General features: G+C 35.8%; 3 protein-coding genes across 3 annotated transcripts; 2 read left to right on the plus strand and 1 right to left on the minus strand.

Moving 5' to 3' along the window:
- The first annotated feature begins 100 nt into the window (after nt 1–100).
- On the plus strand, nt 101–3,616 carry LOC107048128 (E3 ubiquitin-protein ligase TRAIP). The gene is made up of 7 exons (XM_015271142.2): nt 101–354; nt 527–901; nt 1,409–1,510; nt 1,819–1,932; nt 2,159–2,330; nt 2,483–2,644; nt 3,186–3,616. Exons 1-7 carry the CDS (start codon nt 239–241, stop codon nt 3,366–3,368), a joined length of 1,224 nt encoding a protein of 407 aa, XP_015126628.1. The 5' UTR covers nt 101–238; the 3' UTR covers nt 3,369–3,616.
- A 49-nt stretch (nt 3,617–3,665) lies between these two features.
- On the plus strand, nt 3,666–4,942 carry LOC107048132. The gene is made up of 2 exons (XM_015271144.2): nt 3,666–3,877; nt 4,691–4,942. Exons 1-2 carry the CDS (start codon nt 3,698–3,700, stop codon nt 4,940–4,942), a joined length of 432 nt encoding a protein of 143 aa, XP_015126630.1. The 5' UTR covers nt 3,666–3,697.
- Nucleotides 4,943–5,310: 368 nt separating this feature from the next.
- Nucleotides 5,311–9,711, minus strand: LOC107048131 (calcium and integrin-binding protein 1). Its single transcript, XM_015271143.2, has 5 exons — nt 9,606–9,711; nt 9,342–9,444; nt 7,506–7,653; nt 6,549–6,673; nt 5,311–6,103 (listed from the first exon to the last, which is right to left on the minus strand). The coding sequence occupies exons 1-5, from the start codon at nt 9,698–9,700 to the stop codon at nt 5,993–5,995; spliced, it is 582 nt and encodes a 193-aa protein (XP_015126629.1). The 5' UTR covers nt 9,701–9,711; the 3' UTR covers nt 5,311–5,992.
- Nucleotides 9,712–15,192: the final 5,481 nt, after the last annotated feature.

Genomic DNA, 15,192 nt, shown 5'->3' on the forward strand with positions numbered 1-15,192 from the left:
ATTCGCCTAGAGAGGAACACAGGAGCCAATGGGAGCCCTCGTAGACCTCTCCCACCCTCCGCAGTCCGTTGAGCCCTTCATTTAAATAGAAACACGAGAGTTCTATGCATAACCTCACTCTCCTAGACCTCCTGACGTCGTTGTCAATCGAGGAAGAGATTTTATCAGACAGCTTTTGAGAAATTAGACTCAGCAGTCCATTGATTCATGATTACCCTTGAGGAGTTTCGCGGATAAGATGCAGAGCTCGTCCTGCGCGATCTGTATTTCCCTTTTGGATCGAAATGACGATATTTTTTCGACCGTTTGTGGACATGTTTTTCACATGCCCTGTTTGACACAGTGGCTTGAGAGGTAATTATTAATCAAGGATTTCTTATTTTATTATTTGTTTTTTTATGTTGGGGATCGTGTGACTTAGACCGTTTTACCACTTCGCTGCTGAATTGTTTTATCAATAATCCATTATCATCATTCAGAAAATGATAATGATGCAGGAATTCAACCTTTTGTTCACTCCTTTCAGGTCGAAAAATTGTCCTCAATGTCGTGAAAAGCTCTCCAACAATAAAATCTTCCGTTTGTACTTCAATTTCAACGCCAATGACTCAATCAAAGAGGATGCAGGCGCCCTGCAGCTTCGCGTGGACAGCATGCAGTTCCAGCTGGATCTGAAAGACGCTTCCATCAATGAGAATCAGAGGAAGTACCACGAGATGAAGAAACAGAGGGACCTACTGCGTGCTGAGGTCCTCAAGTGCGAGAATGAACTCACGAAGAAGGACTCAGCCATCTTCGCTCTGAAGGAGCAGGCCAAGTACTTGAGGATTGAGGCTGAGGAGAAGAATGTCATTGCAGCGAAATTCGAGAGCTTGAAGTCGAAAATTGATGAATATAAAGCGTAAGAAAATATTTCCTTCAGTTATTTCTACATTTTGTAGACTTCATTTTTCTCTTTTTTAGTTTTATTTTGGTTTGGAATTTATCACAGTTTATTTATGCATTACTTTTCGTCTTTGTTTATTTTTTATTCATTTGGATTTTCATTCAAACTCTCTCTTTCTTCGTTTGTCTCGATCTTCTGAAAGAGGAGTTGAAAAAATAGATAAATAGGGGTTGGGGTAAAACGGACACTTTTGACTTTTTTTAAATGTCAATGAGGGGTTGAAATGTTGATAAAATTTACTATTTTTTTTTTCAATACAAAGAACAATTCTTTCCCTTTGGGACGAGCCTGAACTGAGCTCAATTGATGAATTTGTTTCTGAGTTATGAATAATTTTAAAAAAGTCTAGTGTACGTTTTACCCCATCCTCCCCTACATCTTGGAAGAATTATTTTTTAGTAATTTTTGAGAATTTTTTTTTTGGAAATTCATGTGAAAAGTTTCACGAATTTTCATTTTTAGGGTTCAGAAACTACTTTCGTCCACTGCAAATGCTGCTGATGAACTTGTAGCTAGCACTAATGATGCCTCCAAACTCGGTGTTTATGTTTCGGTTTTGAAAAGGTGAGTGAAATTGTTAGGATTCATTTCCACTTTTGATAATCATTTATTTGCCCCGAAAATGAGGGTTTTTAGTTGAATTGCATGAGAAAAATTCACAAAAAATTAATGCATAAGAATTAATGGATTCGAATGACATTTCTAAACAATTACTTTCCTGTCAACATTTTTTGTCTAAACTTTAAACGAATTTCTAAAAATTTTGGAAAATAAATTTATAAATTATTCAAAAAATTGTGATTAAAAACTATTCATCTTCATCAGTGAATCCTGCAATTAATGTAATGTCGATATTTTTTTTATTGTCACAGACAACTAGAATCTGAAGTTCAACGTCGCAAAGAATTACGAGACGTGATAAAGGACCTGAAGGAAGATATGAAGAACATGTCACAGGAGAAAAATCAACTTGAGGCAGCCAAAACGTAAACACTGCCTCCAATTAATCATCTAAATCCTGTTAAATGACCATTGCAACCCCTAATTAATTTTAATTTTACTTTTCATTTTCATTTTCATTTCCATTTCCATTTTTATTTTAATTTCTTCATTTAATCCTCCATTTAATTATCTTTCATATTGAAATTAAATACAAAAAATCATTATCTCCAACTGCACTAATGAATTAATCAATGAAATGATCCTCCATAGAGGACTGGAGATAGAAATTGATGCCCTCGAGGAGCAGAACAAACGCTTGCGTCAGAAACTGGAGAAAAATCCACAAACGGGACTAGAGGGTAACGAGGCAGAGGGAGAACGCAATTCCAGATCAGAATTCCCAGCACTGAAACGTAAGAAGCTGAATCACTCACCGAAAGTGGTAATGAAAAAAAATTCACAATTTCTCGATTAAAATTCAATCAAACGAATAATTGAGAATCGGTCAAATTAGAATAATAGCAGTTAAAATGGTTGAATTTTAAATGAATGAAATTATCCAATAGATCTGAAAAATAATTCTGCTTTTCCCAGGCACCAAGTACTGATTCAAACGATGAGGAGAATGATCCCCTCGTGCACATGCATTCCTTCAAGGTCACATCAGCCAAGGATCACTGCAGCAATTTGCGTACCAAAGAGCTTCCTTCGAGTTCGATTTTGAAGAAGAAACAGAGATTGACTGCAACTGCTACTGTGAGTTGAAATACTTATCTCGAGTTTATTAGTCTAGAAAACTGAATAATATTAATTTATTCTGATTTCTTTTTATTGGGATTCTTCATTTATAAAACTGAAGTGAAGTAGAGTTCTATTTAATCGAAATATAAACTGAAACATTTTAGCCTGTTGCAACACTATTTTATTATTCATATTCAATTAATTTGGGATGGAAGTGGCTTGAAATAGGTTTGAAAAAATCAATTTCGTTCAGTGTTATTTTATCTGCTGCATTTGATGCATTTGATCATATTTTATCAAAAAAAGAATAGAAAGTTTGACTGAAGTTCATTATTTCAGACAAATTGAAATGGCCTTGTCTATTTTATTAAACCATTTCAATAAAAAATTCAGTCATTATGTGTTTTTGATGATAACCTACTGTTCAAATATTCCATAAAATAGAAACAAAAAATCGTTTTAAATAATACTGAAAGCCAATAATTTCAAACAGTATTTTTTTGTAATTAATTGACTAAAATAACAATTTTAATCAAATTTTAATCAAATGTTTCAGACAAGACTTCCGAAACCAGACGATCGTTACGTCCCAGATGGTCTCGGTGGCTACATGAAGATCGAGCAATTTCCAGTGACAAGACAGGCCAGCAAATCAAATTCACCAAGGAAAGGATCCCTCAAGCGCAAAGTGGACGACTCGAAGAATCGTAAAATCGACAGCTACATAGACCTGACATAATTCAATGTGTTTCTACGATCGAGGTCGACTAAATTGTTAAATAACTGTGATTGTAAATCCCTAGAAACGACTGCTATCATCGACTCACATGACCTAACTAATCATTCCTCATTGTATTACGTTCTTCATGACTGCTATATTTTATTTACCACTGCATCATCCGCTAAATTTGCTCATGAGACTTGAATTTTTAAGAATGCCCAGTGTACATTTGATATTAATTTCGTATGATTGAATAAAATAAATGAAAATCATGTCTTGATTTTTGTTTTTCATTCTTCAAAATTGTTTGTGTGATTTGCACGTAAATTTGCACTTTCTGGGGGAGAATGCAGTCTGCATCGATAGCCTTTGAGGAGAAATTCCTCAGGAATCCAGGACAGACTCGTGATGTACTGCTGAAGAGCGCCAGCAAAGTTTTGGAGTATAACACACCATTCCTTCCAGAATCGCTGAGAATAACTAATTATGATTACGCTAGAGCGAGGGAATTCGATGATTTTAATAAGGTAATTCCAATAAGAAAAAGTGACTTGATTAAACTTCAACATTTGAACTAAAAAAGACATTAAGTATATACAAGTATCTTAGAGTTGGGTACAGACCAATTAAATTGTCAATTAAATTACGTGAGAAAACTGAAAAAAATCATGAATATCAATCAAATTGTCAATCAAATTACATTTCACACGAAGTTAGTATTTTTTTAAACATTCGTTGGATATATAAATGTATAATTGAAATTGTTTAAATATTCGGACACATTTTTTTAGAAATGAAATCGATTTCTGGTGAAATTCTGAATACGAATAAATTTGTTACGACTCAGCACAAATGATTTTTGTGGTGGAAAATTGATTGTTGATAAATTATTCATAGAAAATGTTCGTGATTGTCAAAAATTAAATTTTTTTATTATCTTATCAAACTTCTTGCAAAAGGAAACTTTCGATTTTTTTTTCAGATTTTTAAAATCTTTTCTAACGGCGAATAGGACATACGAAACGCGAATAGGTCAAGAAGGAGAAAAAAAACAAGAGTGATCTCCCTAAAATTGTCATATTTCCGAAATAATAAATATGAATTGGAAAGTTTATTTCCCCATGTTAAAGATTCAAATGAAAAAAAACAATGCGTTTGGTATAAAAAAAATTGCCCCGAATTATTTCACTTCAGAAACGATAATTATAATATAGATTCCGCATTAAATGCAAAAAATACGATTGCAAACCCGATTCATAAATAAAAGCAAACCAAAATCGTTTTTAATCGGTTTTTGATGAAACCGAAACATGAGAAATGCTACAAATAAATTTTTTCAGGCAGTCCAATTGCATCGAGAGCAATACAAAAATGCAGACGGCACGATCCACCCCCTGAGCTACTTCCGAACTCCCGATACCGATGACCCGACGAAATCATACCTCTGCAAATACCCAGTGACCTACGTTAAATATAAAAATCCCCCTGTGCTGCCCCGCACCTACGCCCGAGCACTAAAACTCCCCCCTCTCCCCGAGCGAAAAAATCCGGGGATTCACAATCGTTCGCCTTGTACCGCTTACAAATTTTGACAGACAGTCGTAAAATGGGGAATGAAAAATTCAGATGGATAATGACTGCTGAAGTTCTTGGTCACTGTAACAAAAGTGAGCGCCTTCCGAGCCATCCACGGAAGCTTTATTACTCTTTTGACGGATTATTTCATCATTAAATATTTCACGTTCAATTTTTCATGTTACATTCGACTAAATTATGAATGCTGGTGAATAGTTTAGTGTGATAAAGAGTATTCGAAATTTCTTTTCGATGCAGACATTTTATTCTGTTATCCCCTCCTTTGGAGACTGTATAAATGGGGAATTTAAATGGAGAGTTTAAAAAGGCTCGTGGAATATGATAATAATACTGAACTGCAAAAAAAATTTGCATTTCATTAGGATAATTTGGTAAACAATTAAGCGACATTTTATTTTTGTAAGACAAATCCTTGTGGTAATTCAAATTACCGGCTATGGAAAAATAACAGGTTCAATTCTATTTTTTTTTGTAATTTGGTTTTAGATTCAATAAATTGCCCCGATGAAAAACTCCTAGTGGTTCGAAACGTTGGCACAGAAAGAATTTTTTGTTATGGTTCTTTCTTTTGGATAAATTCATTGAAAAAAAATTGCGTTATGAATTCGTTGAAAAAACAGAAGTTCATAATGCAAAAATGTCTTCAGAAATTTGTTCACATCATAGCAATCGAATGACGCGGATTTACGGCAATTTGAAGAGACTAAATAATTTAAAGAAATATTTAAAAACACGAGGTGAAGGCGCCGCCAGCTTTGAAGTCCCTTCCGCCAGAGGGAGGGGGTATCCAAGCAAGATGGCGCCCACAGCTGTCAACCACCTCGCATTTCAGAGAATTTTTTAAAATTACTTACCCCCTTTGAAATTCCGTCAACTCGTTTCATCCAGTTCCTGAAAAAGGAACAATTTTTCCCAGCCATAAATTAAATTTCCTTCATTTCCGTTAGTCTAAGAATTCACGGCGCAAAGTTTTTATTACTCAAAATTTCTCCAAAATGCAAAGATGATATTTTCAAAAAAGTGTCTAAACCCCCTTGAGCAATTCCTCAAGCATTGAGCCTGAAAGTATGCCCGAATTCCGGCATCCTAACAACAGTATGCACGAATTCCTGAAGTCCAACGCTCCCCGTCCGATCGAGATCCAATTCCTCGAGTACCTGCCGAGAGCGCAATATATTAAAAGTTTGTACCTAGGTGGAAAAGTTGCCAACAGTACAATAGAGAGGAATGGACATATAATCGTGAGTAAATGCAAGAAAGGGGCGCCAATTCTCCCGGAGTACCAAAATCGTTGGTGAACAAGTCCCTCCCATCCACAAGGGCCTCGCCGCGGCTTACCCTGACGGAAACACCGGCACGAAGCCATTACGGCGTTTAAGACAATGGCATTATTGTTCCCACAGAGGCCATAAGCCGTAATAACTTCAATATATATTGAATGTGTGTGTACGATAGCTGAAGAAAGACCGGGAGTTGGGTGGACGCTGGGGGGGAGGGGGGGGGGAGGTATAGCCAAAGTTTTTGGAGGGGTATACTTGTCGGTAAATACCGACTGTTTGAACTTTGGTGGTTAATATCATGACTGATAAATTGATAAAATACCACTTGAGCCACAAATTCCGCGCTATCCCGGTCTATTCGGATGCGGCCATTGTGGTTGAAACCTGTTATTCTCTCAACCGCTTCGATCAAGTCGTCTATCGACAGCTGATTGTCGCCGTCGAAATCTGGAATTCATAAACAAGTCCATTTCAACACACGGAAAGAAATTTTCGATAAAAATTAGACCTCCAGAGGGCCAAACAGGGGACGAAATGACATTCAACCACTTTTTAGGTTAAGTTTTGTCGGGAAAATTAGACTTGGGAGTCTAATTTTTGCGATTAAACTAACCTTCGTCCCACGTTTCGCCGTCTGGAGGTCTAATTTTTATCGAAAATTTCTTTCCGTGCACGAGGGCGTAAATATTATGTTTCAGCGCTTGTGTGTAAAGTGATATTTTACGCACGCTCCGCGCGCACTTTCCACGCGTCGTGACGAAAAATACGCGCCTGATTCCATCAATAACAAAAGTTGGGCTTTGACATTTTTTTTCACGAAATATCCTTCGGAAAAAACATTATTATGGTTTTTATTATGTTTTACTGAAAAGAATTGTTATTTGAAATGGCCGATTTTTCAGTTTGCAGACTATTGCATTAATTTTTTCATGTCATTAGGCCCGATAAACCGCGCCTTCGGCTCGGATTATAAACCCACATTCGCCAGATAATACTTTTTCATCACGCTGTGACGAAAAGTGAACTTTTCGACACGCTCCGCGTGCCTAAAAGGCCAATTTCCGCCACATTGTGGTGAAAAATATTGTTCGTAACTCGTGAAAAAATGTTTTTTGCACTCGTTACGAAATATACTATTATCGCCTGATGACATAAAATACTACTCCCTATCAAATTCATTTTTTTTCTTCAACAGAAAACAATATTTTTAGTCACGGAACACTATCAATTTACAATTTTTTTGATTAATCGTTTGTATCGAATTTAGATATTTAATTACCGAATATGCGGAATGCCCAACCAGCACGAACGTCCTCGGGACATTTATCCGACATTGCTGAACACAAATCCAACAAGTCCTCGAAACTCATTCTTCCATCCTGTTCGGATGAAAATACTTGGAGGATTGATTCACGAAATGGATTGTACTGAAACAAGAAGTCAATGACGCATTTAAATTGAATGAAGTACACTCAATTTTTTAGTCAATTTTTTTTGCTGATTTCAGCAATTTATTTGTTAAATAAATTAATTATTCATTCAAATGAATTCTCTATTAGAAATCATTCAAGTTGAAAGACCCATTCATCAATAGTTTTGTGCAAAACTATTTCATCGCTCGTGCGTAAAGTGAAATTTCCACACATTGTGATGCGCGGAGAGAAATATTCAATAAAAAATTACGTATCTTCCGTAATCCCGGAGAGAAATGTGGTTGTAGGAAATTTTACGGAACTGTCACGGAATTTTTCCGGAGCGTTCGGTAATTTTTATCTGATCACGAAAAAAAAATCGAGGGGCTGGTCACTCCGCAATCGAGTGACTCAGTGATTTCCAGAATCAGATGATGTCCTGTTGATTTCTGTGACTTCTCAAATGATTTTTGTGATTTCTCAATCAGCATTAGAAATCACGATTTCTTTTGATTTTTTGTGATTCCCATGATTTCTTGTAGATTGTAATGATTTCTTGATTCTTTAAAATCAAAATCAATTTCGATTTTACATTTATCGATGATTTCTAATGATTTCCGAAATCACCTGATTTCCGATTATTTCTGTGAATAAAAATGAAAATTAAAATGAAATTGAATAGTCGAGCCCGCAACGTCCAGAAGTCCATTTATACGATTTACGCGTTTTTCTCGACAGCGAAAACGAGGTTAATTCGGGATCACCAAGTCTCGCAGTCGGCCTCAGGCGAACGCCCATCAAAGCTAGTACATTTGCGTTTTTTTGAGGATTTCTGGAAAACTAAAGGCATCCTGAATGCAATTCTATTCAATTCCTAAAGAAATTTACGATCTTTCTACGGCCTCAATAAACCCATTTATTTCATTCAAATGCAGTTCATTCAGTCAAAATAAACCATTTCCCCAGGTGTAAAACCCTTTTCTCCATTCCATTGCGAATAATCTTAAGATCCCTTTGTTGAAATGCTTTACAAAATGTATTTTACGCAGCACCTGTACGGGGAGAAAAGTTGTATGAAAATTACCTTGAAAAACCGGGAAATTTTACTGTACGAAATGTAATCCCGGAACGAAATTTTTACCGAATTACTTTTACGTTATCTTTAATTTTTTTATTTATTCGGTAAAAAACATATTTATGTTATGCCCGGCGCGTATCCGGGAGACCCGGGTTCGATTCCCGGCTGGGTGAAGCGGAAATTTTTTCTCTCTAAATTCTAATTCTCTTAGAATTTTTTTTTTTTTTTTATCATCAAAAAAAATATTATAGATACAATATTATAGATTTTTACTGAATTACATTACATAGATCTATCAGGAAAAATGTATGATGTATGTATTATTTTTTTCATAGATCTATGGATGCAAAAATTATTTTTTAAAAGTTCACTTTACCAAAGTGGATTCAACCAGGTTTTTTGACAAAGTTTTTCACACGTTCTCTCAAAAATTCACTGTTCCTCACGCACTTTCTCCCTGATATGAGGTGACAGAGTACTGAAAAGCGAGTTCACTCCACGATTTCGTGACTCATTCGGCAATTTTTTTCTCTCTGTGAGAGCATAAATCACTATCACCCGATAAATAAACCGATTATCAAAATATCACTTTTCCGATCATTCGATAAATCCACGGAAAACTCACCCGAAGTTGCGGAAGCACTTTGAGAATATCTTGAGCCGGCAATCGGTGGTTAAAGTTTTCAACCAGTTCTTGGGGCGCCAAAGACTTGAAGAGCCTAAAAATACTGAGGGGGAGAAAAAAGAGGAAAACAGTGTAATGGTTTTCGTAACTCAGAGCAAACAATTCTCACTAATGCAACTGGCAAAGCCCTTCTCTTCAATTTTTTTCCCTCTTTCTCACCGATACACCAGTATTTTTTACCATAAATCCACGTGAGATACTCACTGAAGTATTTCGGCTTTATTCAAGTACGTGAGCTGAGCGTACTCCTCCAGAATTTCGCGAGTAATATCGGCTTTCTTCGAGTTTGAACTCCCCATCGCTGGTGCATTCGAGAGACAGACTGATATGAGGACAGAAAAATATTGGAACTGTGGATTGATTGTAATCTTATCTCACGCTGATTATGAGTCATGGAAACAGGTGCCTGAACTATTTCAATAGGTAAGGTATATCCCAAGACAATAGCACCCAAAAGTTAATTCCTATCGATCTCCTCTATTAGAAAATTGGTGTCACCTTTTTTGTCAGCAATCTATTTCGCCGGGGATCATTTTAACCCTAGGAACAAGGATAATCTTTGCTCAAAGTAGCTCTACCCTTCGGCCGGGCTACGCTGTACTTTCGGATATTTTCAGTTTTTCAATTTTTCGACTAAATTGCATGGAAAAAATTTGAAAAAATTCATACCCAGTCAGTATTATCTAAATTAAATTTAGGAAAATATTGATATTTCTGCAAAAATTTCCCTCTTATAAATAAATAATAAAACTTGTTTGCAAAACGGTGGATTATTTTTTATGAGGTGTCAAAAAAATTCTTGATTTTTTCACATCTAGTGAAAAAAAAAAAGATTTTAATCTTTGATTAAAATGGAAATGTTGATTTTCACATAAGACACTGGGTTAAATCCTGATTCTTAAACATTTCTTCTTTGAAAAATCAAAACGATAATTAAATTGAGAAAAAAATAATTAAAATTCCGAATCTAATCGAGTTTTCTGCAATTTTTTTGCAGTTTTCAATAATCTTTGAATTTATCGTAAGGATAGAGCTACTTTAACCTTGGGATTCAATTTTATTTTTTGTTCCTGAGATAAATTTGAGATACTCTCCCGGGTAAAATAATCCATCGAACATCCAAATTTTTTTTTTTCTTATCTGACGTTTTCGTTACCCGGGGCTGATGCAACCGGGCCTAACAGAAATTAAAAAATACTAAAATAATTGATAATCTAAATTTAAAATTGATGATAGTAAGGAAACCTCGTTTTCCAGGGATATACTCTAAAATAAATGAACAAATCAGTTCAAATAAATATGTTTATTTTACACCCAAAAAAACCCACCCATTTCACCTAAATAAAAAATTCCGCTCGCGGAGTGTTATTGCGATGAAGTATCTCTGCTATCGATTCAGCTGAAAAAAACTGAATTGTTAATTCTAGGAACTGCGGAATTCCAGGAATTTGATGCGAAATAACTGTTGACGGATATTCTACGGAATTTAAATAATCATTTTGGGGGAAAAAAAAATCTGAATTAATTGGTGCACATTCCAATCGGGCTGATCCAAATTTCCCTGAAAATTTAATTATTCTCCATGAGTTTATGGATTGCAACAGCGAATAAAGTGTTCGATCGAGAACAAAGTGCTATTTTTTGATGCAGGGAGAGAAAACATTTGTTCTGCTGAAAAACTATATGTTCCACGTGAGAATATTTGATGGAGTAGAATAAATATACACTACTCAATAACATTCACTCGATAAAACCGGCGCCTCATATAATTCTCCGCAGAATGAATGCATTTATCCAAAAGGCATGCGAAAAAAACCTTTGAAATTTATTTCTACAAATTAAATCGATCCACGACGACAACGGACATTCAAAATATTGAGTAAACTCTTTTAATACCAGGAACAATGAAATAAATACTCGGGCCAATGAATAATCTAAAAAATGAATGAATACATCAGAATGAAATACACGGAGAGAAATTTTTGATAAAAATTATCCTACCGTTCTATAAAAGTGTATCATGAATCATCGTTTCTTCATTTCTATCCCGAAATTTAGTAAAAATTAATGTATGATGATCAAATTTTATTCTACGTTAGAGAAATTTTATCCTGACGCACAATAAATTTTACCCTTCCAATCCAATAATTTTTATGTAGATAACAACGAAAATTCTAGAACGGTTGGTAAATTTTACCCTACCGGTACAGTAATTATTACTCTACCGGCGCGTTAATTCTTATTTTTATCAGGATAAAATTTCTCTAACGTAGAATAAAATTCAGTAGTAAATTGGTAAACGGAGAAAAGTCGACTCATCTCTCAACTGAGTTTTTGAGGAAAATTTCCAAATCTAAGGGAGCTAGCGAAATTTTCGTAATGACATTTGTTGTAGCCCTCAATCGGCTCCACAGAAAAGGTCATAACAAAAATTTTGCAATCTCCCTTAGATTCCGAGATATTGATTGAAAACTGGTCAAAATACACGACCAGTTGGTTGGAATATTTGGTTGAAAATTTTACCCTACCGGTACAGTAATTATTACTCTACCGGCGCGTTAATTCTTATTTTCATCAGGATAAAATTTCTCTAACGTAGAATAAAATTCAGTAGTAAATTGGTAAACGGAGAAAAGTCGACTCATCTCTCAACTGAGTTTTTGAGGAAAATTTCCAAATCTAAGGGAGCTAGCGAAATTTTCGTAACGACATTTGTTGTAGCCCTCAATCGGCTCCACAGAAAACGTCATAACAAAAATTTTGCAATCTCCCTTAGATTCCGAGATATTGATTGAAAACTGGTCAAAATACACGACCAGTTGGTTGGAATATTTGGTTGAAAATTTTACCCTACCGGTACAGTAATTATTACTCTACCGGCGCGTTAATTCTTATTTTCATCAGGATAACATTTCTCTAACGTAGAATAAAATTCAGTAGTAAATTGGTAAACGGAGAAAAGTCGACTCATCTCTCAACTGAGTTTTTGAGGAAAATTTCCAAATCTAAGGGAGCTAGCGAAATTTTCGTAACGACATTTGTTGTAGCCCTCAATCGGCTCCACAGAAAACGTCATAACAAAAATTTTGCAATCTCCCTTAGATTCCGAGATATTGATTGAAAACTGGTCAACAGTCAAAATTGACTTATCTCCTTTTACCACTTCGTTACTGAATTTGATCATCATATATTAAACGAAGACTCATAACATTTTTATAGAACAATAGTATAATGTTTATAAAAAATGTCTCTCCGTGTATGAAGAGGTCCGCGCGGGGGCTGCAAAACATTCCTAAATCTCCCAAAAATCCAGCCGTCAACAATGAAACCAGACTCCGCCAACATTATAACATTGGTTATTGTCGAATCGACCTCTGCTTGTGTATAATGGCGCCCTTGTGAGGAGGGGGTGTACTGGGGTTGCCTCAAGAGGAGCCATACGATTCTGACATCCCGACATGTCAACAGCAACTATGCATCATCAAATGTCTGATGCACGTAACGCATCCGGGATTATTCTCTGTATGTATGGGGGCAGCAATTGCACTAGTACGTTCATTACAATAAGCAGTCACTAGAATGATCAAATGTTCTCTATCCCCTGGCGCTCCTATTTTCCGGTCACCCTTGATCGTTATCATGATTGAGATATCGACGTATCAGTATTCCCATCGCCCTCGTTAACAATCTCGTCTGGGTAGAATTAATTTCGTAGGAGTTGATTCTAATTTTTTTAAAAATTCTCAATTTTGTTTTTAAATTGATCAATAATTGTATAATTATGAACACTGTGGGGTTCATATGAAGGTCCTGGAAGGGTTCGTGTAGACATTACCTGAAGGTCTTATGAAGGTTATATGGAGGTCATAGAGGGCATGCGAAGGTTAAATGAAGGGCTCATGGAGGTTGTATGAAGATCGTGTGGGGTTTTTCTATAAAGTTCATGTGGAAGTTATGTCAAGGTTACATGAAGGTTATGTGAAGGTTTTATGAAGATCATATGAAGGGCTCATGGAGGCTGTATGAAGATCGTGTGGGGTTTTTCTATAAAGTTCATGTGGAAGTTATGTCAAGGTCACATGAAGGTTATGTGAAGGTTTTATGAAGATCATATGAAGGTTGTGTCCGAGGTGAAGGTCATACGAAGGTCCTGTAAAGGTCATGTGAAGTTCATAGGGAGGTTACGTAGAGGTCATGTGACGGTTATATGGAGGTCATGTCGATGTTACATGAAGTTCATAGGAATGTTGCAAGCTCACTGAAGGTTATATGAAGGTCATATGAAGGCTAAATGAAGATGATATGGAGGTTATCCGAAGGTTTTATGAAGATCACATGGAAGTTGTCGGGGTTAAGTGAAGGTCGCATGGAAGCCTTAGAAAGGTCATCCGAAGATCATATGGAGGTTACATAAAGGTCATGTGACGGTTATATGAAGGTCATATGGAGGTCATGTCGATGTTACATGAAATTCATGGGAATGTTGGAAGGTCACATGAAGGTTATATGAAGGTCATATGAAGGCTATATAAAGATGATGCGGAGGTCATCTGAAGGTTTTATGAAGATCATATGGAAGTTATGTCGGGATTAAGTGAAGGTCGCATGGAAGCCTTAGAAAGGTCATCTGAAAATCATACGGTTACATAAAGGTCACGTGAAGGTTACATAAAGGTCATATGGAGAACATGTGAAGGTTACATGAGAGTGATTTGGGGGTCACACGGAGGCCATATGAAGGTCATCAGAAGGCTGTATGAAGGTCATGAATACTGAAAATTGAAATATTGGAAAATACTAGAAGTCAAAAAATTGTAATCAATATCTGATTTTCATGTATTACATATAATTAATAGTAAGCAGGGCAGGGGGCGAGTGGAGGGGGCGCGGCCCCCCTCCAAATGGAAATAAATAACTGCATCATTTCTCAGTACATTTTTTAATGCAAAATATTTATAAATAAATTCGAATTTAATGAGACTAGATTCACACATCCATCATCGCTACGGACACATTCTCCAGAGAACATGCCTATTACGACACACTTATCTCCTTATTCCACTTCATTACAGATTCCATCCGTCAATAATTCTCGACAACAAGATTTCAGCGCACACCCTCCACGCAATTCCATTTCCGTTATTATATCACATAAATGGAGGAGGAGGGGGGGGGGGGGGATGAGCATATTATTCGTGGGAATATTATTGACTCGATAAATCATATTACTGAATTACATTCTCTGATTTACCTAAACGAGTTTCCAGCCCATTTGTACTGATGATTGTACTCTTGGCTGGCAGTACCTCGGGTGTATGTTCCTCGTCGGGTTTGCTTTAGGTGTGACATTGAAGCACACGAAATGACACGTCTGATGTGTTCATTACCGTTTTCGACGATGCGTTACGGTAATTTTATTGACAAACTGGATTGATATTTCTTCGCTTTGAGGGATGAGAATTAATTTCTCGAGTTTAGGAGATGATTTTGGGGGATGATTATTATGCTTTAAAGAAAAATTAATTTATTACTTGCACGGAGAGAAAAAATTTGTTAAATTTAATGTATAAATGATTTACTCAATTAAAATTTTCTTTTTTCGCTTTTAAAAAAACTTGAATTTCATTTTTTTTTGCGTTTTTCGACCTCAAATAAATAGTTTTTCTAATATCTTAATGAGAAATCAATATAAATGTTTGCATGTTCAAATAAAGACTTTATCGGATAAAAATGAGGCAATTATTTTACGTCCTTGAAAGATTTCCATTGGGAAAAATTGTCAGTTGAAATT

The sequence above is a fragment of the Diachasma alloeum genome, unplaced genomic scaffold, assembly GCF_001412515.2.
Source record: "Diachasma alloeum isolate Michigan unplaced genomic scaffold, Dall2.0 Dall_scaffold_00185, whole genome shotgun sequence".
Lineage (NCBI taxonomy): Eukaryota > Metazoa > Arthropoda > Insecta > Hymenoptera > Braconidae > Diachasma > Diachasma alloeum.